Consider the following 25,828-nt stretch of genomic DNA (forward strand, 5'->3'; position numbering starts at 1 on the left):
TCCCAAAAGAAGGATGGGAAGAAGAGGCTCTTCCATCTACAAACATACTGGAGTATATTGCACAATTACGAGATAGATTTGATAAGATTCGGCCCCTCCTTAAAAGTCACATGGAAGAGGCACAAGCAGCACAGGTCCGATATTATGACCATGGCACATCTCTCTGGGAGTTCCACCCAGGAGATCGAGTCATGGTCCTTGTACCTACCTCCCACTTTAAGTTGATTGCCCATTGGCAAGGCCCCTACGAAGTTAAGGAGAGGAAAGGACTCGTCAACTATTTGGTGAGTCAACCCAATCGTTGGCCGAGGGTAAATCTGCTGAAACCATGGAAGGACAGAGATCCCAATCCCTCCTCTGGTCAGCCCAGCTCACTCTTTGCTCACACAGCTAGCCTTAACTTTGGTGCAGTTTTAAGTCCCAGACAATGACGGGAGCAGGAAACAGTTACCCTGTTTGTCCTGGAAGTAGTGAGTGAAAACCCAGGAAGGACCTCTCTGATTGAGCACAACATTGTGACAGAACCCGGGGTTATAGTCCGAGAATGTCCATATCATTTTCCCGAGGCAAAAAGAGCTGAAGTGGAGCTTGAGATTAAGCACATGCTGGAACTAGGTGTAATCGAGGAAAGTCATAGACTCTGGTCCAGTCCCATTGTATTGGTCGCTAAGCCTGACGGGAGTTGGAGGTTTTGCAATGACTTCCGTTGACTTAATCAAGTCTCCCAATTTGATGCCTATCCAATGCCACGAGCGGACGACCTCCTCGAGAGGCTTGGACAGGCTCAATATTTGACAACACTGGACATGAAAAAGGGGTACATGCAGGTACCTTTAATGGACTCCGTGAAGGTTAAGACCAAGTTTAGCACTCCTAGCGGACACTGGCAGTATCGTGTCCTTCCATTTGGGTTACAGGGGACTCCAGCAACCTTTCAACATCTGGTGGACAAAGTGCTCAGGCCTCATAACTCATACATACTGATTCATCTTCAGGACTCTCTTGACACTACCACTGATACTCTTTTTCTTCTCCTGACCCAAAGGTTCTGGGCTGAGGGGAGGGCCTTATCACACACGTGTGCATGGGAGGCAGCTAAAGGGCTTGTGTAAGGGCAATTCCAAATCAGACCAGGATGTGGCAGAGTGCACTGACTCTTTTTCTTCCTTTCCTGCAGACCATTCACGGGAGATTCCATCTGGCCCTCTTGAAGTCACTTCTGGGTCCAAGCCTATGGAAGAAGACCTTGCCGGCTCCGGCCTCTATGATGTCACATCTGGGCTCGAGCCTATGGTTGAAGACCCTTATGAGCCCGACCCCTTTAACCTCACTTCCTGTCTTCCCCTTTAAAAGCCTCCACCTTTCCTTATTCCCTCAGTTCTATTTGGACTCAGTTTTGTGCACATCAGTGCTGTTTATACTTTTGCAACTTCGCAGCCAGGATACCAAATATACCGGAGGCTGCCCCAAACCTTGTTATGACTGAGTGGAGTTTGTGACAACCATTTTGAGTAGTGAGCTGCTCTAATTGATAATATCATACAGTAAAAACATACATCTGATTTGCGTCTGTAAATTTATAGTAGTTGTCAAAGTTAGCTGGGTTTTTTTCAGTTTTTATTCTCTCACTCACATTCAAGCCCCCCTGTACAATACAGGTCATAAAATGAATTTTTCCAAATGTCATAAACCTAAGTCTCTCTTTTTGTCAGTGACATCATGGATCAGAAGGTGCATACTAATTCAAAATGAGCAGGAACACTCAAGAATAAAACTGAATAAAAAAATTCACATCCACAGTCATTCTCAGTCAAGCACACCACTCACATCCACGTTCACAGTTTTCCCAGTCTCATTCGCTCACAAGATCTGACATGGTTTTCAAATAAAGAGGGGGTATAACAAAACAAGTTTTTTTTGTTATACCACATCTTTATCTAAAAACGGCGTCAGATCGGGGTGGTGGGGAGCTTGAACGTGAGTGAGAGAATAAAAACTGAAAAAAACCCCGCTAACTTAGACAAGTACTATAAATTTACAGATGCAAATCAAATGTATGTTTTTATTGTATGATATTAACAATAAGAGCAGCTCACTACTCAAATTGGTAAATTTGGAACGCAGCTGATATCAAAACTGCGACCTCTTGATTGGAAGGCAGCAGTTCTTAGCATTGCACCACGCAAGCTGTCATATCAACCGCCTACCATAACCTACTTTCTTTTTTCTTCAGTTAAATTCTTGAATAAAAGTGAACTTGCTTTGTTATACTTGTACCTTTTGTGAAAGTGTGTATTTCATATTTGTATTTCAGGCTTCACACATTATACATTTCATGTCTACATTTTGTCAATTATTACTAAAACATGAAAAATGTTTCTGTGTTAACAAAGTTTTTACAGAGATTGTTGATGACACTGAACACACATGAAATGTATGTATTCCAAATGACGATGTACCTTTTTACCCTATAAAGCTCCAGCACGTCACTCGAGGATAAGCACTGAGCACTGAGAAAACTCTTTGCGAATTGAACTGCGGTGGTGGGCGGGGGGATGGGATAGCAGGCTGCTTGTTGCTTTCTGCTTATCAACACATTTACAGGACAAAAGATGCTGATGGAGAGGTGAGAAAGGATTTACGAGTTATCTTGTAGGCTCTGGTAATTCTAGTGTTAAACCTGATATACCTGACACTGTGTTAATGCTGGGTGAATTTCATCTTATTCGAGCAGAAAGTGACTCCGTGCAGTGTGAAAAAAAGACAGGAGGGGGACTGGTCATCTGTGTGAATAAGGAATGGTGTAAAAGGGAGCAGATGACAGTTAACATTACAGTTTGTAATTCAGACATTGAAATTCTGGCTCTCGCAATTTGTCTACGTTATTTGCCCAAGGAGTTAAATTACATCATCCTTATTAACGTGTATATTACTCCCTCCAAAAATGGGTACCTAGCAATGGAAATGATTCATTCTGCCACCAACATTTTAATAATGACTTACTATGACCCTGCAGTTATAATATGTGGTGACTTCAACCATGTGACTTTGGAAGGAATTATACCAAATTTCTATCAGTTTGGTTCCACTCTAGGGAATAACAAGCTGAATCTGCTGTGTTCAAATGTTGAAGTTGCCTTCAAGTGTAGACCACTGGAACCTTTGGGCAGATCTGATGACAACCTGACTCATCTTATTTTCAGCAACAAGCTGGTTATTAGATGGCAATCTGTTTCCACCAGAACAGTGAGGAAGTGGAGTCTGGAGGTTGAAATGGCCCTTAATAACAAATTAAACTAGGAAGTGATCTGTGAGTCACATGAGGACAATACTGAGGGACTCTGTCACTGAATCACAGACTATATTAACTTATGTGACGCAATGGTACCCTCAAAGACAGTGTGTTGCTTTACAAACAACAAGCCTAAGAATACTAAGAATACTTTGTGGTGTCCTCTGTCACTTATTCAGTCTAAGGCTTTAGAAACTGCCACTGCTGTGGGAAACATCCTGTATTGTTCCTGTTCCAAAGGTGGCAGGCGCCTCTTCACCTAATGACAACAGACCAGTGACACTAATGTCACACATCATGAAGACTTCTGAGTGGCTGGTCACGGAATATATGAGTCCTCTTGTGAAAGACCACCTGGACTCACTGCAGTTATCCTACCGGACAAAGACTTGAGTGGTGGATGGCTGGACAAAGCTGGAAGCACTGTGAGAAATCTGTTTTTTGATTTCCAAGTGTCTTCAGTACCATCCAGTAATCCCTGTTAAGAGGTGTTATGGTGTATAAAACCTTCAAATTATTCTCTATATTATTATTATTATATTTTGCTCAATCCCAAAAAGATGAATTCAGATGCAAGACACTTGTAAAGGCATTATAATAAAACAGGCATATCCTCTTCCTTTTACACCTCACTTGTTCACAGCTCAGTGCTTAACACTAGAATTACCAGAGCCTACGAAAAAACTCGTAATTCCGTCCCACCTTAAACTGCTTCTTAAATCCCTTCACACCTCTCCGCCAGCGCCCTTTGTCTTCTAAATGTGCTGATAAAGAGAAGCAGCCGGCTGTTCCATCCCCCCACCAATTTAGAACGTGCACGAACTTCTCTCAGCTCAGGCCTTGATTGAGTATCTGGGAGTGAAGTGGAGTTTTAGAGTGGAAATAATAGATCGTTGTTTGGAACACACGCATTTCATGTCTGTTCCGTTTCTACAGTAATCTGTGTCAACACATTGTTAAAACAAACGTTTTTAATATTCTAGTAGTAGATGACAAAATGTAGGCATAAACTATATAATGTATGAAGCCTGAAGTCCAAATAGCAAAGAAACATTTTCACAAGAATAACACAATTGCACCTTTATTCAAACATATAACTGCAGAAAGAAAAAGCCGCCTTAACATGCGACATTGACAGCAGTTTATTGTAACCGCCTATGTGGTTCAAAAGAATCACTTCCCGCTTGGGAATCAAGAGGTCACGAGTTCGATCCTGCGCCCCTCTATTTTGAGAAGTAAACTGCTCTTAGTCTTACTATTTTAGAATTAAAGCATACATTTGATTTCAGTCTGTAACAGCCGGTGCAGTTTATGATCCTTGTAAAGGTTAGCTTTATTTTTTTTATTCACTTTTCACTCTCTCAGTCGCGTTCAGAATCAATCCATACAACCCCATCTGACACGGCTGTTTTCACTAAAGACGCGCTATAGCTCTGCAGTGTACCACGATGCATACTAACGCACAATCCCAAGGGTTCTGACACACAAACGCTGGCGAAGCTGCCTGCTGCCTTCTTCGTATCTCACCGTCACTTGATTTTCTTTTTATTCAGTTTTATTGAGTGTTCCTGCCAGTCCCCGCATGTTGCTGTATGCTGTTTCTTTTGTACTCCAGGACATGCAGAATAGAGAATGGTAAAGAGCAGTAACTTCGGCGCTATATGCAATCATCAGAAACTCCCCATCTGCCCGTGTCGTTCAAACACAGGAACATATATTGGTGTAATAGTATAACAAAAGTGCACTTTTATTCAAGTGCACTTTTTCCATCGCCTTTTCCTGTAAGAAGCAGTGTACACACTTCTCTCTATCCAGCATACAGCAACATGCGGGACTCAATAAAACTGAATAAAAAGAAAATCAAGTGACGGTGAGATACGAAGAAGGCAGCTTCGCCAGCGTCTGTGTGTCAGAACCGGGTGGGGGTGGGGGCGTTAGTATGCATCGTGGTACAGCACAGAGCTATAGTGCGTCTGTATTCTGTTTCTTTTGTACTCCAGGACACGCAGAGGAGAGAATAGTAAAGAGCAGTAAGTTCGGCGCTATATACAATCATCAGACACTCTCCATCTGCCCGTTGTTTTGTTATACTTTTCAATACTTTTATACTGCTCAAACGGGCATGCTCAAAAAATACACGTGTAATGCCACGAAAAGTGCACGCAGACACTTCATTTCGCAAACAAAACAAGTGCACTTTTATTCAAAACTATCTGTATAACCGAAGAAAAAAGAAAGCAAGTTACAGTAGGCGATTGATACGACAGCTTGCATGGTGCAATGCTAAGAAGTGCAGATTTTCATTCCGTGCTATATGAAATCATCACATTCAAATATTAACAGTTCCCACACATCCAAGGACCGTCCTTCCTACATTTACGACACGTGTACTTGTTGCAGTGTACACACCTCTCTGTGCTATGGTTTCTATTACACTGAATGAGACTACACTAAAAAAAAAAAAAGCTAACCTTTACAAGGATCATAAACTGCACCGGCTGTTACAGACTGAAATCGAATGTATGCTTTTATTCTAAAACAGTAAGACTAAGAGCAGTTTACTTCTCAAAATGGAGGGGCGCAGGATCGAACCCACAACTCCTTGATTCTCAAGCGGGGGCTAAGTCTATTGAACCACAGAGTCAGTTACGGTAAACTGGTATCAATGTTGCATGTTAAGGCAGCTTTTGTTTCTGCAGTTATATGTTTGAATAAAAGTGCAATTGTGTTATTCTTGTGAAAATGTTTCTTTGCTATTTGGACTTCAGGCTTCATACATTATATAGTTTATGCCTACATTTTGTCATCTACTACTAGAATATAAAAAAAGTTTCTGTTTTAACAATGTGTTGACACAGATTACTGTAGAAACGGAACAGACATGAAATGCGTGTGTTCCAAATAACAATCTATTATTTCCACTCTAAAACTCCACTTCACTCCCAGATACTCAATCAAGGCGTGAGCTGTGAGAAGTTCGTGCATGTTCTAAATTGGTGGGGGGATGGAACAGCCGGCTGCTTCTCTTTATCAGCACATTTAGAAGACAAAGGGCGCTGGCGGAGAGGTGTGAAGGGATTTAAGAAGCAGTTTAAGGTGGGACGGAATTACGAGTTTTTTCGTAGGCTCTGGTAATTCTAGTGTTAAATGGTTTTACAGCCTGGGAAAGGAAGACTGAGCCGATACCTCAGGATATTGATTAATTTATGGATGGACATCTGGGACAACAATTTGATTTACAGCCTGGGAAAGGAGGACATGGCGATGTTTTAGGCAACATCAAAAAACTTTATTATCTGGGCAAAGTTAGATTAAAGAGTTTGAGCAAAATTCATCCTTCATATTGACAGCCAGCCAGCCAATCAGGTACATGCAACAATCATGTGTTGTGAAAGCACGGCATGAAATTTTATAATAAATATGCCTTTTTTGAAAGCAACATCAGAAGAGAAACAGCGATGATGGAAGATCGACGTCAGAAAAGAAAACAAAGACACATATGACCAGTTTTCATCTGATTGTCAGTTAACAGCATTTTCACGAACATAGATTGCTAAATCAAATGCCGCCCTGGGACATTTAACCTTGACATCTGTAACTTTTTCGTAAGCTTTTTCTAAAGACTATATATATCCAGACTTTTCTATCAGTACCTATTTTTATATTCTTTGTTCCAGTGGTTTTATTATTATTATTGTAATAAATACCATGCTGCTTTTAACTTTCTATTCTTTGTCTTAATGTCTAGAGAGATTGAAGTAATAAGTTAGATCACTTTGAGCACCTGGTGCAGCCGGAGATTTGCCATTACCTCTGTAGGTTTATTAAGGCTGCGAGTGAGAGCTCCACTCAATAGTAGGGAATAGTACGTAAAGAAGGTATTCTTGGCTGATATATATGGCTATAGTCAAGAGTGATGAGGCTTTGTATGTTTAAATTTATTCTTGTACACCAAAAATAATATTTAGGTCTGAGATATCATTAAAACATTGTATGTTGTTCGTGCCGATAATAAGTAAGTCTCTTGAAGTGCTGAGTGACAGGTTGTGTCATTCCTAAGGCACTTGTGTGGTTTAATTACCAGAGCCTACAAAAAAACTCGTAGATCCGTCCCACCTTAAAACGCTTCAAACCTCTCCGTCATGGCTTTTGTCTTCTAAATTTGTGGTAAGCAGCAAACAGAAAGCAGCCTACTATCACATCCCCCTCCGGCGCACAGTTTTCTCAGCTCAAGTCTGTTTACCTGCGTGTCAGTTGCTTGGAGTTGTATAGAGTGAGAAGTCAAGCAAAATGACACCTTTTATAAATACTATATCATTATTTGGAACACTTGAATTTCATGTGTGTTCCGTGTCTACATAGATCTGTTCACACATCGTTAAAAAAGAAACATTTTTCATGTTTTAGTCATAATTGACAAAATGTAGACAATGAAGTTTATAAGTCCAAATATCAAAGAAACAAGTTTCACAAAAGGTACAAATATAACAGAACAAATGCGCTTTTATTCAAAAATATAACTGCAGAAAAACAACCCGTGTTAGAGTGCGATATTCACACACATTTGCTAAGAGCGCTGTGGTGGCGCAACGGTATCAGCTCTTGACTAGTAGTCTAAACTTCACGGGTTCGATTCCAGACGAGTCTGTTTTGAAAAGTGAGCTGCACGTATTCTTATTATTTTAAAATAAAAACATACATTTGATTCCAGTCTGTAACAGCTGGTGTAATTTATGATACTTGTAAAGGTTAGCTTATTTTTTATTCTGTTATTCTCTCAGCCGCGTTCACAATCTCAACTCAAAGCCAATCCCCATTTCACCATTTGACACTGCTGTTTTCTCAGACGTGCTATAACAGACGCAAGCTCAAATCATGGAGCCTGTTCTACATCAGATCAAGAATGTACTTTTGCCATCACTGTACTTTGTATATGTACATGGGAAGCACTGTACTCATGACCTTACGCTGTAGGAGGTAAGTAAATTAAGAATAATAACATTAGATCTGGCTCTTACATACAAAGGACGGTGCATGCGCCCAAAACATTAACATTTATATGTTACTTACATCAAAGCCAGATCTAATGTTATTTACCTTACCTTTTTTACTTACATGACGATGGTTCTACATTGGATCAAGAATGTACTTTTGCCATCGCTGTACTTTGTATATGTACATGGGAAGCTCTGCACTCGTGACTTTACACTAGGCACTATATGATAGGCAGACAGGGAAGCTGCTATATAATAATAAAATTATTGTTTTTACTATATTGATAGAAAGGGAGTGCAGGCAGGCAGAGTGGCGAAGGTTTAAAAAAAAAAATGTTCTCCCCAGCAGGGAATCGAAATTTTGGTCTCTGAGGTACAGCAAGTCTGCTGCGCTTCAAGTGAGGAAATCTTACCAGTATGCCATGGAAGCTGTTGTATTGTTCTTGAACTTTTTGTGATTTTGTGATAGTGTTTATTTGATCTTTGGCCTTCAGGCTTCTCACATTTTATAGTTTATATATAGTTTATTTATAGTTTGGTTGACAAATTGGACTGGACTGCCAATACTGATGCTCTTTGTAAGAAAGGTCAGAGCCGACTATACTTTCTTAGAAGGTTGGCGTCCTTCAACATCTGCAATAAGATGCTGCAGATGTTCTACCAGACGGTTGTTGCTAGTGCCCTCTTCTACGCAGTGGTGTGCTGGGGAGGCAGCATAAAGAAGAAGGACGTCTCACGCCAGGACAAACTTGTTAAGAAGGCAGGCTCGAGTGACGGGCACTAAGCAAACTCCTGTCAATCATGAAGAATCCACTGCATCCACTTAGCAGTGTCATCTCCAAGCAGAGGAGTAGCTTCAGTGACAGACTTTTGTCACTGTCTTGCTTCACTGACCAGACTGAGGAGATCATTCCTCCCCCACACTATGCGACTCTTCAATTCCACCCGGGCGAGTAAACGCTAACATTATTCAAAGTTATTGTCTGCTTTTACATGCATTTTTATTACTATTTAATTTAATATTGTTTTTTGTATCAGTATACTGCTGCTGGATTATGTGAATTTACCCTTGGGATTAATAATCTATCTATCTATCTATCTATCTATCTATCTATCTATCTATCTATCTATCTATCTATCTATCTATCTATCTATCTATCTATCTAGTTTATTCCTACATTTTGTAACATTTATTGCCAAAATATGAAAAAGTTTCTGTTTTAACAATGTGTTTACACAGATTACTGTAGAAACGGAACACACATGAAATGCGTGTGTTCCAAATAACAATGTATTATTTCCACTCTAAAACTCCACTTCACTCCCAGATAATCAATCAAGGTATGAGCTGGGAGAAGGTCATGCACATTCTAAGTTGGTGGGGAGATGGAATAGCCGGCTTCTTACAGATTGTGTTTATCAGCACATTTAGAAGACAAAAGGCACTGGCAGAGAGGTGAGAACGGTTTTAAGAAGCGATTTAAGGTGGGACGGATCTATGAGTTTTTTCGTAGGCTCTGGTAATTCTAGTGTTAAAGTGCTAAGGGTTAATCAGTGTGTGTGTGTGTCATTCATGGGGCACAGTTGTGGTGAGGGTCTGTGTGAATGCGTATCGCTATATATGTGTGTGTTCATCTTAAAGTGCAACAGTAGACCAACCCGATAATGAACTTGACGAGTACACTTACCCCTGAGAAAACAGGTAAAGTGTAAGTAGAGGGAAATACCACAACAATACAAGGGGTAAACTTGTAGATATACAGGTGGATGAGCCTGTGGGGTCCTGATGATGGACTGTCTGTCAGGTAGACCACAGTTTGTGAGACTCAAGGACTGTGCGAGCAACATTGAAGCACCACAAGGAACAGGCATGTCTGCTTTTCTCTCCACTCTGAACACCTCTGATCTATACTAATAAAAGGCAAAACCCTCACTCACTCACTCACTCACTCACTCACTCACTCACTCACTCACTCACTCACTCACTCACTCACTCATCACTAATTCTCCAACTTCCCGTGTAGGTAGAAGGCTGAAATTTGGCAGGCTCATTCCTTACAGCTTACTTACAAAAGTTGGGCAGGTTTCATTTCGAAATTCTACGCCTAATGGTCATAACTGGAAGGTATTTTTCTCCATTAACTGTAATGGAGTTGAGCTGGAATGATGTGGGGGCGGAGTTTCGTGTGACATCATCACGCCTCCCACGTAATCACGTGAACTGACTGTCAACGCAGTGCGTAGAAAACCAGGAAGACCTCCAAAAGCGCTTAAGAAAACATGCATTATATAATTGAGAAGGCAGCGAAACAATAAGAAGCGAGCGAGTGACATATACTACCATATTCATGAGTGCTGCTACCTCGGAAAGAAAGCAAGGTGTAAACCTAAACTTTAAATTAAGTTCATAGACAGGCTACGCTGGCGTTTCACATGCCCACAGGTAATGCGGGATACAAGTTTAATGAGAGGACGCAGGATATAAACGAGAGTTTTGATCACTTTGTAACTAAGTTAAAATTGTAGGTGAAGGGGTGTGCTTATGCAAATTCGGAGAGACTGTGTTTGTGGGGATTGACAGTTAAGGCGGGTGGGGAGTCACGTCATCATCTCCCTCCCATTCATCTCATTTGGCTCTGAGCTGAGCTCCGCAGCTAACGCCGTCTTCCGAAGCAACTTCGTCAGACTGCCACCAAATACTCACAGAAAAATCCACAAGTTAATACACACGCTGTCTCTAGAGTTTCTCCACACTGAATCCTCCAGGCACTACTTACAAAAGGTCACATTGACAATCGTGTTACGTTATTTTTAAAATCTTTCCTTTTCTTAGCACAAGCACAGCTGAGAAGCTTCGATGCATGTGCTCCATAACGCTTTAAAAAATAATGCATTTAATCACACTTTGCATTACAAGCAAAGGGAGCTTTTGTCAATGCATGATTTCCTGGTACACCGATTACATTGATCAGCGCATCCCGATTCATTTTACCCTCGCACCACCTTAGTTTGAGAAGTATGAAAAAATATGAGGTTAACACAGAAAAACAGATCACCAATTCAAGCTTTATGAATAATCGATTCGCCATCAATAATTGTTTTGGTAAAGCCATCCTCCTCCTTCCATTTTATAATTTTTCCGCCACTAGCCATGATTAAATGAACGGTAAAAAGTAAGAGCAAAGCGAGGGTGACTTATTTAGGCAGGCATATATATGACAGCAACACTCATGACAATGTCAATCATGTTACGTTATTATTAAAATGTTTCCTTTTCTTTTCATTACTTCTTTAACACACTACTTCTCCGCTGAGGTGCGGTATTTTGCTATATATATAATATATGAATGACCTCCAAAGAGCTGAGACTTTTGATATCATGAACGTGTCTGCAAAACTGGGGTCTCCTGCCCAGCAAAAGTCGAGCAGCCAGCGCGCGTGCATAGCTGTGCCGGCCTTTGAGACGCTGACTGCGCTTCTGCCTTAAGTCAAAGTGAGCACTTTTAATTTTTTTCATCCTCCCCTGCGCTATAGCCCAGACAAGTGCAAACACGGGACCCCTTTTCTACACCACGGCAAAATAATATTAAGGCGATTCACACTTTCTTTTGCACGTATACGATTATGAGGTCCTCACCTCGGATTATGAAGACACGCACAGGAGTGGAGGACTGACAGTGCCATCACAGCCGATTAATGGCGGGGACGTCTCACCAGTCTACACAAGACCCACCGCGACTGTCCCCAAAAGGCGATCATAACGTCAGCGAACACATCTCTCTATACTATATAAAAGAAAAAGGCAACTTTCCTTTCTTTACACCTTTTTCCTTTTATCCCAAACCAAAGCCTTTCTCTTAACACTGCAGAGGACACAAAGCGTGGTACATTTTCTGATGCAGCTACGAAAACAACTTGTGACGCTGCCGCAAATACACAAAACAATTACTTTGACAATCATGTTACATTATTTTTAAAATGTTTCCTTTTCTTTTTCATAACATCTTTAACACATGACATCGCTAAAGCGCGGGTATTTTGCTATATATATATATATATCACAGCGACACTCATAACAGTGACAAAACAATTACATTGACAATCATGTTACGTTATTTTCAAAATGTTTCCTTTTCTTTCTCTTTCCTTCTTTAACACACTACTTCTCTGCTGCCAAGCGGGTATATATATATATATAGATAGATAGAGATATATATATGTAGATAGATATGAGAACATATATATATATATATATATATATAGATAGATAGATAGATAGATAGATAGATAGATAGATAGATAGATAGATATGAGAACAACACTCATATCAATGACAAAACAATTACATTAACAACCATGTTACGTTATTTTTAAAATTTTTCCTTTTCTTTTTCGTACCTTCTTTAACACACTACTTCTCCGCTGCGAAGCGCGGGTATTCTGCTAGTTAGAAATATAACATCAGGTCATGTCACTTGCAGAAATTCTCAGATGATTCTGCAGTCATGGAGTGTATTGATAATGGGGATGAGATAGAGGAGAGTAGTCAGGGGGAGAACTTTGAAAATTGCCTGCAACTCAACATCAGCAAAACCAAGGAACTGGTTATCGACTTTCACCGTACCAAATAGCCTCTGCTCTGGTCACTATTCAAGGAGTGAATGGAGGGGAGGCCTACTCCTACATGTATGTGGCAGAGGTGAACATGCCACCGCCTTGTGGGGGGAAATATTAAACTCTTAACTAAGGAAGACTGAGTGAGTAACAGGATCTTAGTCCTCACACCCAATGCTTTAAGTCTCAGTATAGCAAGTAGCTATATATTGTTACCTATTGTGTCGCCTTGTACTGCTACAGATAAGGTGAGGTGGGCTCCAGGATTTTGTTTGTACACGGTGTCACCTGGAGTGTGTGTGTGAGCATGCAAATAACTTTGTTGATTAAGCTTTTAACTATGCTACCCACACTCCCCTTAATCTAACAGAATAGGTGAGACGCCCCCACTCCTTAGTATGAGATACTTAACTCAACCTACACCGTTTCAATTGAACTAAACAGAAAACTTGAGATAAAAAGTCGTAATCAAGAGACAAGTTAAATGAGTTATAACTTCTTTCTCTTCTTTTGTTTCTTTACTGGAAAATGAAAGTATTTCAAACCCATTCAATTTGAAATTGAATCACAGATTGACAATAAAAAAAAAAAAGAAACCAACAATATGTGCCTTTCTCCGTTGTACCTTAAACAACAATTAGTGTTCCTCCATTACAGCACTGAAAAGAGTAACATTTACAATATGGATTTAATCAGTTCAGTTCAAATGTTAATCAATTCACTTCAAGTCCAGTGCAAGGATACTATGTCTATTCAAAAAAAAAATTCAGAAATGTTCATACACTTGCAAAAAAGTATGTGAATAACTCTGTAGATGAATTCACATGTCACTGGTCCACGTATGAGAGATTTCCTTTACAGCACAGTTCAGTCTTTATACTCACTGAAAGAAAAGACTACTTGCTTACCAGCGTTCAGTGGAAAATGAAGAAATTAAAGTACATCACCACACTGGGGTCCTGGACGGAGCGCTGAAAGGTGTCCAGATAGGCAGGGTAATGTTCCTTTCGCTCTATGATCTCCAACAATTGTCCCCGTGATCCTAAAAGCTACAGCTCTATCCAACAAGGCCGCAATCGTGTCCACTGGCGATCAGTCCGAGAGCGCGAACAAACAGAATCCTATCTAACGAATCAGCTGGCTCTTCTCACAAAAAAAAATGAGCAACAACATCCACCACGTTTTGAGTTCGTACGAACTGGCAAAAAATCGGATACAAAACAGACAAAAATAAACGGGAGTATTCAACTTCACCACCGTATAACCTTCTAAAACTCTGACGGCCCTGTTCTCTGCTCCACGCACGAGCACGGCAGCTGAACTTGCTACGTCACTACTAATGACAGGCTCGTTAAAACAAACAGAGGTTTAGAAGCATCGTCTTGCAGCTCTAATGCATGTCGCTGGGCTAAACTTAACTTTTAACTTAATAAAAGTTCCGAAAATCGGCACCTTCTCTTTCAGCGCGCAGTCACTCCTCTCTCCACTGTCTCTTCCTCCCTTCTCTCCACTCCCTCCCTACTGGGGCCAAAATGGCGGCGTCCGCGTCATGTCAAAATAAAAGCTCATACGTAATCCAACTTGTAGGTACCCTACATGTACTTGGGGGTCCACATCAATGACAGGTTGGACTGGTCTCCGAACACAGAGGAACTACAGAAGATAGGACAGAGCAGACTCTTTTATCTTCGGAGATTGCGTTCCTTAAATGTAGGAAGTCACATTCTTCACATCTTCCACAATTCTGTGACAGCTAGTGCAATTTTCTATGTACTAGCTGGAAACATTACTCAAGAAAGGCCCACCAAATCAACAGGCTAATTAAAAGGGCAGGCTCAGTTATAGGACATACTCTAGATGCCCTGGAGGTCATAGCAAAGGAGAGAATGAGTGCCATTATGAAGAATTCTGCACATCCCCTCTGTGACACATTAACAGTGAGTAGTTTCAACCAATTAATCATTCAGCAGAGGTGTGTCAAGAAATGTGACTGGGGCTCCTTTATACCAACAGTAATATGTCTGTATAGTACCTCACTGGGACTTGGATAGCCAAGTCAGAAGTTTTATTTGTTTTAAATTTTCTTGCTTTATAGTCTTTCTGGTGTGTGTTCAGACCAAACTGTGCGTGTATCTTTATTTATTTACTTACTTATCTACCTAGTTGTGTATTTCTTTATTTAAAGAGGTTCTGAAAACAGCCAAATTCCCAACTGAGGACAAATAAAGTTTTCTTTCTTTCTTTCTTTCTTTCTTTCTTTCTTTCTTTCTAGGCTAAGAAGCTGCACCACTTAGATAGTTTGTGTACTTAGAGTGGACAAATCGAAGAAGGCCATTATTTTTTTTAAAGCAGATTCTAAACCAAAACAGGTTTTTTTTTTTTTTCCCAAGCACACGTCTCTCATAGTTATTGTTTAATTTGTAAAGTTTTGTTGACATTAAATATGCCATCTTTTGTATTTGTAACTATCATAATTTCCAGCTATGAATAGTGTGCTCATCATGGATAGGGCAGTGGACCAAAGTGTCCATAAAAACAAATGAGGTACAAGATAAAATCTCCAAAATATCAATAAAATTAGAAGAATCCACTATAAAAATGTATAATGTAATATACCAAATTAACCAACACTAGAAACAAATTATTAATGCACTCCTGTCAGCCCAGGGTCAACTCCCACCTTGAGACTGAAACTGTCAGGACTGTCTGTGTCCCATAGACCCTCAGCTGAAATAAGTGGATGAATGAAATGAAAGAATGATGTGAACATGAAGGAGAAACGAAGGACTTTGTGATCTTAAATTGATTTTAATTAACTGTGAAAGAGTCAAGATGTGCTTGTGTGACCCTTTTTATTGTTGAGTAGCAATTTGTTAACATTTGTCTGTAAAGAAAGTGCAATATAAATGAAGCTTATTACAACAACGACAACAACAACAACAATAATAATAATAATAAAAATAATAATAATAATAATAATAATAATAATAATAATAATAATAATAATGGCTGAGTTTAATAGCTCAAAAAGCTCAGCCGTCAAGACGTTTCCTTGACACACTTGTGTCACTGTGTAAAGTCACAAGGACTGGAACTTTAAAACAGGACACAAGGTGAGCACAGTACTGAGTGTCCTCTTTGTCCAGTCAGCTATCAGTAACTCAGGACATGGAGGATCAAGGAAGGAGCAAATCCATGGGGTACAGGAGAAGCTGTGGGCTCAGAAATTGGCTCTTCAGGATCTTTGCACATCATTAACTGGTTGTTGTCAAGTGGATTATCGTCATGTCCTCTAAATGCTCCTCTAATGTATTTCCAGTTGTAGTTTCCATAGTTCTGAATGGTTTAGAAGTAAATTTATTGGTCTTCTGAACTGGAAGGGATACTACAGCACACACAGAACTGAGAAAATAATTAGTAAGACCCAAATAAACAAAAAAAGGATGGCAGGAGTTCAAATAATAACAAGAAAAGATGCAACAAATGCCAAAAGAGCAGAGCCCCTCTGGGCCCACCTTAAATGACAGGCAGTGCTCTTTCTAGCTTGTGTTTAGGCCCCTCTACTTTCACCATGAATTTACACAGCTTCTGATTACTTCCCTCTCCTTACTGCTCGACAACTTTGGCCAATCTTCCTCCTGCCAGTCATCCCCTTGTCCACCATTACTCTCATAACTCCAGTCTTACTGGACCAGTGGCCAATGGCCTCTTTAGGTCTGTCTGAAAATCCGAGCACATCACCCCAGTTTTGATGTCACTACACTGGTTACCTGTGTCTTTCAGAATTGACTTTAAAATTCTGCTTAAGGTTTATAAAGCCTTAAATAATCTCGCTCCATCTTATATATAGTAATGTCTGACACCTTATATTCCAAATCGTAACCTTAGATCCTCAAATGAGTGTCTCCTTAGAATTCCAAGAACAAAACCTTAAAGTGGTGAGGCGGGCGGCCTTCTGCTGTTATGCACCTAAAATCTGGAATAGCCTGCCAATAGGAATTCGCCAGGCTAATACAGTAGAGCAGTTTAAAACACTGCTGAAAACACATTACTTTAACATGGCCTTTTTATAACTTCATTTTAACTTAATACTGATACTCTGTATGTTCAATTCATCATAATAACTATTCATGGAGGCTCTAAAATCCGTACTGACCCCAACTCTCTCTTCTGTTTCTTTTTCCGGTTTCTTTGTGGTGGCGGCCTGTGCCACCTCCACCTACTCAAAGCATCATGATGCCCCAACAATAATGGACTGAAAGCCAGAAGTCTACATGACCATCATCATCAAGCCCTTCCGTGAGAACCCTAAATCCTTGTCCTCCCTGGCCATCGGACCTTACTCTTATTCGATGTTAATTAATGTTGACTTATTTTATTTTCTTAATGTGTCTTTTATTTTTCTATTCTTCATTATGTAAAGCACTTTGAGCTACATTTTTTGTATAAAAATGTGCTATATAAATAAATGTTATTGTTGTTGTTGTTGATTCCTGCAGTTCTTCCAAGGTCACTCTCAGTCTCCTCTGCAGCACTCCCTGGGCAGACATAACCATACCAAACATCTGATGCTGTCTGTCTAGAACTCCCACTGGTGGCCTCTGCCAGACTGCCGGAACATGGCTAGTAATTGAGATGGAAGGTCTTATTCTGCTCTGTGCTTCTATATCCTCCTCTTACTGTACGTATTGTCACACTTGGGTCACAGATTTGCACAGAGACAAACAAGAAGGATTTTTATTCAAACACTGCAAACACATGAGCTTAAATGTGCTCCATGACAAGTCAGAGATGACAGTTCCGCTAGGAGCAGAGAGAGATAAAAGCAAACAATCAATTACAAAACTGACAGCTGCATAGAAGGCTTATAAGTCGGCGGAGTACCGCGCGAGGCTTGTATTACACGTTATAGTGCAAGGATAAGGAGCAATGTGAGGGTAGTCAGTGTTTCAGGGTTTGTGGTTTTCCCAGGGGCGTCTGTCTCTATTTGGGGTGCGATCAGCCCTCCAGCTCACAAGAGTTCACAGTGAAGAGTTCACAGTGACTTTAATAAAATGAGACCAGTAACTCACCCTGCTCGGTCACCTCATCCAGGATTCCTTTCAGGTTTGGTGACGGACATCTCACAAATTCTTCAGCCAGCGCCTCCCACAGGCTGACCAGCACTGCTCTGTCCTTCTTCATCACATCAACAATGAAGGACTCCACACCCAGTGTCCCCTCAGACTCTTCTTTGACTTTGACCACCTGAAAAACATTGGAGTGAGCAGACGTCCAGTTTAGAGGTGACCACTGGGTGACCAATGCGGATCAATTAAGCTGAATCATCTACCATGGCGTTCACTAGTGTTGATCAGCGAATTTCATCAAACTGTTATTTGAAGCTAATTTGCTGTGTTCACCCTTGTTTATTAAATTATTTACTGATAATCTGGCCAGTTTAGAACTTTTTTTCCTAGCACCCCATAATGCTTTGCAAGGTCAGTGCAACATCCACGGAGCTGTAACAACCAACATTGGATGGGACCACCCCCCAGGTATATTACAGGTATTACAAACTCTGAGGGACTTAGTGGTAGAGCAGGTAAGAAAATAATTGATGTTCTCAAAATTTTATTTTTATGAAACATACAGTATACATCATAAATAATGAGTTATCTCTGCTTGTCAGCAAATGTGTTTGTCGATCTTCGAGTTCCATGTTAGTATTAGAGAAAGAGGCACATGCCCAATGCATGCATAATTAGCCATGTGGAGATAAAAACAGACCTTGAAGGAGCATGAGGCCTACCCACCCCAACACAGAAGACTTTATGGAATAATAATAATAAAGGAAGATTTAGTACTACTTACAAACATTTTTATCTTTTTGATAGAAGAAACAGTGCAAAGCATTAGCAAACACAGTTTGGAGAGCCTTCAGCGATCCTTCAAAGAATAGACAGAGCCAGCAGCTTCAATCATGACACGCTACTTTGAATTTTCTTCCTTTAAAAGACCGATGCATTTTTTCTGACTTTTGACTACGATTTCAACATTTCCACTTTGTTTTGACGAAATCTATGGTTGTGTGTCTCCGACTGCTTGATTTTGTCTTTGATTTCATGGAGGTACAGTAGTGCAGTGGTTGGCACTACTGCCGTACAGCTCAGATCATCTTTTTGACCACAGTAATTGGTCCAGTATAGTTGGCAGATGTTTCCCTAGCCCTCAGGGACACTTTAAAGATGACTACACCATTATAATCCGGTCAAATCTAGTTCAGGTAGTCCTTCCCCCTTGACTTCAATGTATTTTGCACAGTTTGGCAATATTCTCAAACACTTCTGTGATTTCTCCAAACTCGAGGCAAACCGAATACTGTGGAGTTCTCTCATCATTAATGTTCACATTAAGAATGTAATCATCTCTCCTGTCCTGTCAGTGATGCCATTTCACATCGTCATTGGATTATCTTTCATTTTCTTGTTACGTTGACAATAAACATTCAGTTGAGGCCCAAAGCTGTAAACATTTAAATAGCAACTGGCTTATAAACTTTGCCGACAGATAATGAAACCTCAAACATGAGCTTGGAACGTGATAAGTGAATGAGCTGTCAAAGAAATACAAGTCGTACATGATGGAGGCCTTAGATGAAGCTGATCTTTCAAAAAGAAAGAAAATCAAAAAGAGGAAAACATCAGCCTGGTGTGATGAGAACTGATGACATGTAAAATGAAAAGGCAGAGAATCAGAGTGTGAATGGAGAGCAACAATGCGGGGAGATGAGCAGCCCGCATGGAGTGAAACTCTCAACAAGGTAGCGCTCACATGGCTATTCTAGATCAACACATGAAAATTTAACATTAATAACTCTTATTTATTGGAATACAACAACTAACAACAAAGAAGAACTCATAATAAACTGGAGGACTTACAGCGAGTGTTGTGAGTTTGGACATCTTGTTAAATTTTTCTTTTTGTCAAATAAATTTTTTGCATATTTTTCTTAAAGATCATTCAAGGAGTTCTCACCCCAATAAATGTTTCTATGTATGTGTTTTGTGTTAATAATTTAAGATAAATACATATTTGTGTTATTTAATTGCATCACATTATCATTTTGTACCTTCAATATTTTGTCACTGGGTTGCAGGGATGTGTATCACTGTTGCTAGGGGCTGTGTCCTAAAGGGCACTACACACCATGTCATTATGTCCCACTTTTGAACTCCATGCAGCACTCAGGAACCATGTTCATGATTACAGATTGTCAAATCAAACTGCCTCAGTCATGTGCTCGCAGTGTTAAAAATTTTTTGGTTAACTCACAGTGTCCCACTTCTCAGCTCTGTTTATGGTTTAGGTGACGACTTGTACTTTGGTTAATGACTTATGACAATTGACTTCCCTCATAGTTTTTCTCTCTGGTTTTAGACAACGGCATTTCAGTGTTTCAATGTTTTCTGTTCCCTGCCTTGATGTAGATGGTGATGAGTCCACTATGACTCCCAGGACCTTCTCATAAGGGGTACTTTCAAGTTTCAAACCCTTCATTGTGCCCTTCCACCTCACTTTTCTACTTTGTACATGTAAAACGTGTAATATTACATCTCATCTTCCACAAATCTGACCAAGCCTGTGTGCTGTCCAAGTTCCTCTGTAACAACTCAGGTGATTCTGCATCATCTGCCCTTACACACAGTTTGCTATCATCTGCACATTTAACCAGATTGTTGCTTATCATTCCTATTTAGATTATTCTTATGTGTATTAAAAGGAGTAGCTGCCCCAGGACTGACCCTGAAAGACACCACTTTTAGTATCACCTAATTCTGAAAAAGCTCCTCTTCCCATAATCCTTTGCTTCCTGTGTTTGAGCAAATGTTTGTATCCAGTGTGATGGATGGCAGGGGTGGGCTGATATCCTGGCTGGGATAAACCCCCATACTCTTAAATATCAGGAAGGCCAGTGTAATGGATGGATAGTGGGAGACAGCCTGCCAAGAGTGTGTAGTCCTCCAATATTGTGGGTGGCAGCATATCCAGTCCATTATAACTATTTATGTGCCTGTAGGGCAGGCTGAGTGGTAAAGTCACATGGAGCAGCCCTGCCAGGCTCCATAGGTGCCTACAGGAGGAGCTGCAGGAGAGATCTGTCCCAATTTTCAGGTGCTCCTCCCCAAAGTAGTCCCAGGTCCAGCATAAAGGAGGCCATCTCCATCCACTCGGGGACACAGAGTCAGGAGAGGAGTCAGAGTAAGCTCACCTGAGAGAAGTGGGGGGGAAGAAACTTGTGTTATAGTTGTGGACTGTGAAAGAGAGAGACTTGTGCAATGATTTGTTTGCACAAAAAATCATGTCTGTAACATGGTGTCAAGAGTTTGGAGGCTGTAAGACGCCCCTACAGGCCACACTACCTACAGACTGAGTGCTGAATTCCCCAATCTGTCATGTGGGACCTTACCAACAGCCTTCTGAAAATCCAGATTAATGATATCATAATCACCCCTCTGATCAAATGCTTTTGCTGTGTCCTGTTCTTTTGATCCTTGGTTATCCATTGTGGAGTTTTCTTTAATTTCTTACTTTTGTAAAATCTTAGGACGAACTTGTCCTCAATTATACACTGTTAAACTTGCGGGACATCTCTTTGGAATATCTTATTTCGGCTTATTATGTTTAGGCTGGCAATTCTGTATGTTTGTATTTCCAGTACACTGGTGTCCTGTACTTCATATTCTACAACTGGCCTGTCCTAAACTCCCAGCCCTCCGATTCTTCAACTCAGCCCTTCATACACCTCTCCTTTCCTCTAATTTGGTACTCCTCAAGTTTAAATGGAGCCTATCATGGATATGCAGGTCCTATCTGTTCCTGAAGGAAACCCAAATATCCACAAACTGAAAGTGCTGTTCGGTGTCCATGGTGTGGTGTGAGAAGAAACTGATTGTGTCACAAACAGCATGAACAAAGCTAGATTACAGCTTTTGCTGTGTTTGAAGAGTTGCTCACCAATTTCACATTAAGTTAAATATGGTGTCCTGCAGGGCTCCAGTACTCGGACCTTTACTGTTTTCACTTTACATGTATCCATTGGGAACTCTGTTGAGAGAACATCACATTAATTTTCACTGATATGCAGACAATACCCAGCTGTAACTTTTTTTTTAGACCAAATGACACTTCTTCAATGGTGACCTTCTTGAATTGAGTCAGTGAGTTAAAGGAGAGTGACTTGTCACTGAAAACAAAAAAATAAATTGCAGTTTATTAGGGGAAATTGTAGCTAATTGTCTAGCCTGCTGAATGTTTCTGTATGCAGTTCCCTGGGGGTTTGAATATTTATAGTATGACTTGTGGGATTTGGCTATCTGTGCCCTTTAAAGGAATTACCCAGCATTACCTAGGAAAGGTCCTGTGCAAGGTGATTGTTGGAAAAACTAAAGACAACAAAAAGGTGGATGGTGGAAAGGAGCAGAAGTCTGGACACCAGCAAGGAGCATATTTACATGAGTCCATCTTGAACTCAAAATGACTTGAAGATATGAGAGTGTGTTAAACAGTGAAGAATGTGCAAGAATAGGACCTTTATTATTCTTTTTAAGAGGTTCCTCTTTGGACACCCATACTAAACCCTGCGTCTGAATCTCTGGTAGGCAAATAACTTTATTCTTTTGTGGGGACTTGTGACATCGGTGTCACTTCTATTTAACTGATGATAAGAAACTGTGTTTTATATACTTGATATTTCTATTTCTGTTTTGCTTGCATTTGTTTATAATGTACCTGAAGGGACGGTAAGCGACATTGAATTTTGTACTTCAATACATAACTGTTTATTGTAAAATTACTGTGGTGATTGTGTTACCTTTCAAGGGTGTACTGTTCAGAGTAATTTAGGATTTTCACACCAGCTACAGTCATATGAAAATGTTTGGGAACTCCTCTTAGCCTGCATAATAATTGACTCTCCTTTCAACAAAAATGCTAACAGTTGTATGTCTTTCATTTCCTAGGAACATCTGAGTACTGCGATGTTTTCCAAACAAAGATTTTTAGTGATGCCGTATTTAGTAAAAAACTGGCTGTGCAAAAATGTGGGTCCCCTTGTAATTGTGCTGATTTGAATGCCTGTCACTGCTCAATCCTGATTACTTGCAACACCAAATTGGTTGGATTAGCTTGTTAAGCCTTGAACTTCATAGACAGGTGTGTCCAATCATGAGTGGTAAAAGGTATTTAAGGCGGTCAATTGCAAGTTGTGCTACCCTTTGACTCTCCTCTGAAGAACGACAGACAGCATGGGATCCTCAAAGCAACTCTCCAAAGATCTGAAAACAAAGATTGTTCAGTCTCCTGGTTTAGGGGACGGCTACAAAAAGCTATCTCAGAGGTTTAAACTGTCAGGATCAACTGTAAGGAATAGAAACATGAAATGGAAGGCCACAGGCACAGTTGCTGTTAAACCCAGCAGGTCTGGCAGGCCAAGAAAAATACAGGAGCAGCATATGTGCAGTATTGTGAGAATGGTGACAGACAACACACAGATCACCTCCAAAGACCTGCAAGAACATCTCGCTGCAGATGGTGTACCTGTACATCGCTCTACAATTCAGCGCAATTTACACAAAGAACATCTGTATGGCAGGGTGATGAGAAAGAAGTCCTTTCTGCACTCATGCCACAAATAGAGTCGCTTGTTGTATGCAAATGCTCATTTAGACAAGCCAGATTCATTTTGGAGCAAAGTGCTTTGGACTGATGAGACAAAAACATGAGTTATTTGGTCATAACAAAAAGCACTTTGCATGGCGGAAGAAGAACACCGCATTCCAAAAAAAACACCTGCTACCTCCTGTCAAATTTGGTGGAGGTTCCATCATGTTGTGTGGCTGTGTGGCTAGTTCAGGGACTGGGGCCCTTGTAAAAGTCGAGGGTCGGATGAATTCAACCCGATATCAACAAATTCTTCAGGATAATGTTCAAGCATCAGTCACAAAGTTGAAGTTGAAGGGGTTGGATATTCCAACAAGTCAATGACCCAAAACACAGCTCGAAATCTACAAAGGCATTCATGCAGAGGGAGAAGTACAATGTTCTGGAATTGCCGTCACAGTCCCCTGACTTGAATATCATTGAAAATCTATGGGATGATTTAAAGCAGGCTGTCCATCAAATTGAACTGAACTGGAGAGATTTTGTATGAAGAATGGTCAGAAATACCTCCATCCAGAATCCAGACACTCATCACAGGCTATAGTAGGACAGCATCTAGAGGGTCAAAGGAGCAAAAGGAGGCTCAACTAAGTATTGATGTCATATCTCTGTTGGGGTGCCCAAATTTATGCACATGTCTAGTTTTGTTATGATGCATATTGCATATTTTCTTTTAATCCAATAAACTTAATGTCACTGCTGAAATACTAATGATTCTATAAGGCATGTCATATGTTAAAAGAAAGTCGCTACTTTGAAAGATCAGCCAATGAGAAACAAAAATCCAAAGAATTAAGAGGGCTTCCCAAACTTTTTGATATGACTGTAAATGCTTGCTATACGCAAGTTCTCCGCTCGATTTTGCAAACTGGTGGCAACAAGCATCAAAGCAGTGCTTTTGTTCCAGTGTGGTTTCCCTTTCTTTTTTAGATCCACATCCCTGTTGTGGCTTTATCAAAAACACTGAAATGAACTGCATATTGTTTATTAGTTTAAGGTATCTGATTGTAATTAATTTGTAACAATATAATGGTCCACTGAGTGGCCAATCTATTCCAAATACCATAGCTGTTTTAGCGTTGTTCCTATCACTTCACCACTCAGAATATTTATATCACTGTATCTGAGTGGGAAATCACAGTTCAACAGCAGCTCATCAGAAAGAGAATTATCGGTATACAGTATCAAGCACATGCTGCCTCAGCCATGCGCTATTTGAACCTCTCCTATATGACAAACGCTTTAAAGTCTTTCCTGTACGGACCTTGCAGTTCAGAAACCGTTTCATCCCAAGAACTATACAGTAAATGCACTCAATCAGTCCATCAAGTACATTTACCTCACTGTAAACTTGCGATACAGTTATAATATTGCACAACCTGAGCCACTTTATAAAGTGCATATTTACATATGATGACGTTATCATTTTTAAGATGAAATACAGCAAAATATGTTTATTACATTATACAGATAAAATGTTAACATCATTTAAATAATCTGTATTGTTAATAATTAAACATGTGAGGACACGGTGGTGCAGTGCTAGTGAGCCACTGGTGCTCTGTTCAGGGATTGTTCCTGCCTCGAGCTGTATTGTTGTTGGTGCTGGCACTAGACTGGAAGGATAGATGGATGAAATAATTAAACACGTACTACGAAGATATTTCAATGTTCCTTAAAAGTTTTGAAGAATTGGAGTTCTAAGCTTACAGATGGCTTATCATCTATTACAGAGATGATTGTGTGGTGATTAGGTACTTGGAGAAAGAAAAGGAAGGACAAGAATTGGATGTTAGTACGTTTGAAAGAGACAGTACTGCTGCAATAAATTATTTCATCAAAGTTTTGCGCACGCCGCAGCAAGCATCTTGCGTGAGGCAGGAACAATCTCTGGATGAGGCGCCAGCTCGTCACTATCACTGCACCACCGTGTTCCTATGTTTAATAACATGCTTTATTTCCTATCATAATGAAAATGATATCAAGTATACATCTCAGTATTTTAATTACTCAGAGAGCTGTAATATCACGAATGTAATGGATTCTGTGTCCTGTCGGAGGAAGAGAAAGCCAGTTTAAGAATCATGTAGTGATTTACACACATATAGAGCACATAGAAGAACACATACAAAACAAAGCATTTAATGTACTCTTTTAGTTACGATGGGATTTGAGAAACTAGTATATTAAACAATTTTAAGATGAAGTTTATGATGTTCTACTTTAA

The 25,828-nt window shown here is 40.2% G+C and overlaps 1 protein-coding gene across 5 annotated transcripts in view; it reads right to left on the reverse strand.

The window, feature by feature from the left end:
* Window positions 1-25,828, reverse strand: part of LOC120521818 (NACHT, LRR and PYD domains-containing protein 3-like) — a 147,861-nt gene that overhangs the window by 75,131 nt on the left and 46,902 nt on the right. For all 5 annotated transcript variants that reach the window (XR_005632204.1, XM_039743161.1, XM_039743151.1 and 2 more), the window contains exon 11: window positions 17,973-18,147. Coding sequence is in view for 4 of the 5 variants with exons in the window: in XM_039743161.1 (XP_039599095.1) it covers window positions 17,973-18,147 (175 nt within the window). In the remaining variant the exon portion in view is untranslated. The remainder of the gene's footprint in view (window positions 1-17,972; window positions 18,148-25,828) is intronic.

Source organism: Polypterus senegalus, chromosome 2 (assembly GCF_016835505.1).
Source record: "Polypterus senegalus isolate Bchr_013 chromosome 2, ASM1683550v1, whole genome shotgun sequence".
Taxonomy (NCBI): Eukaryota; Metazoa; Chordata; class Cladistia; order Polypteriformes; family Polypteridae; genus Polypterus; species Polypterus senegalus.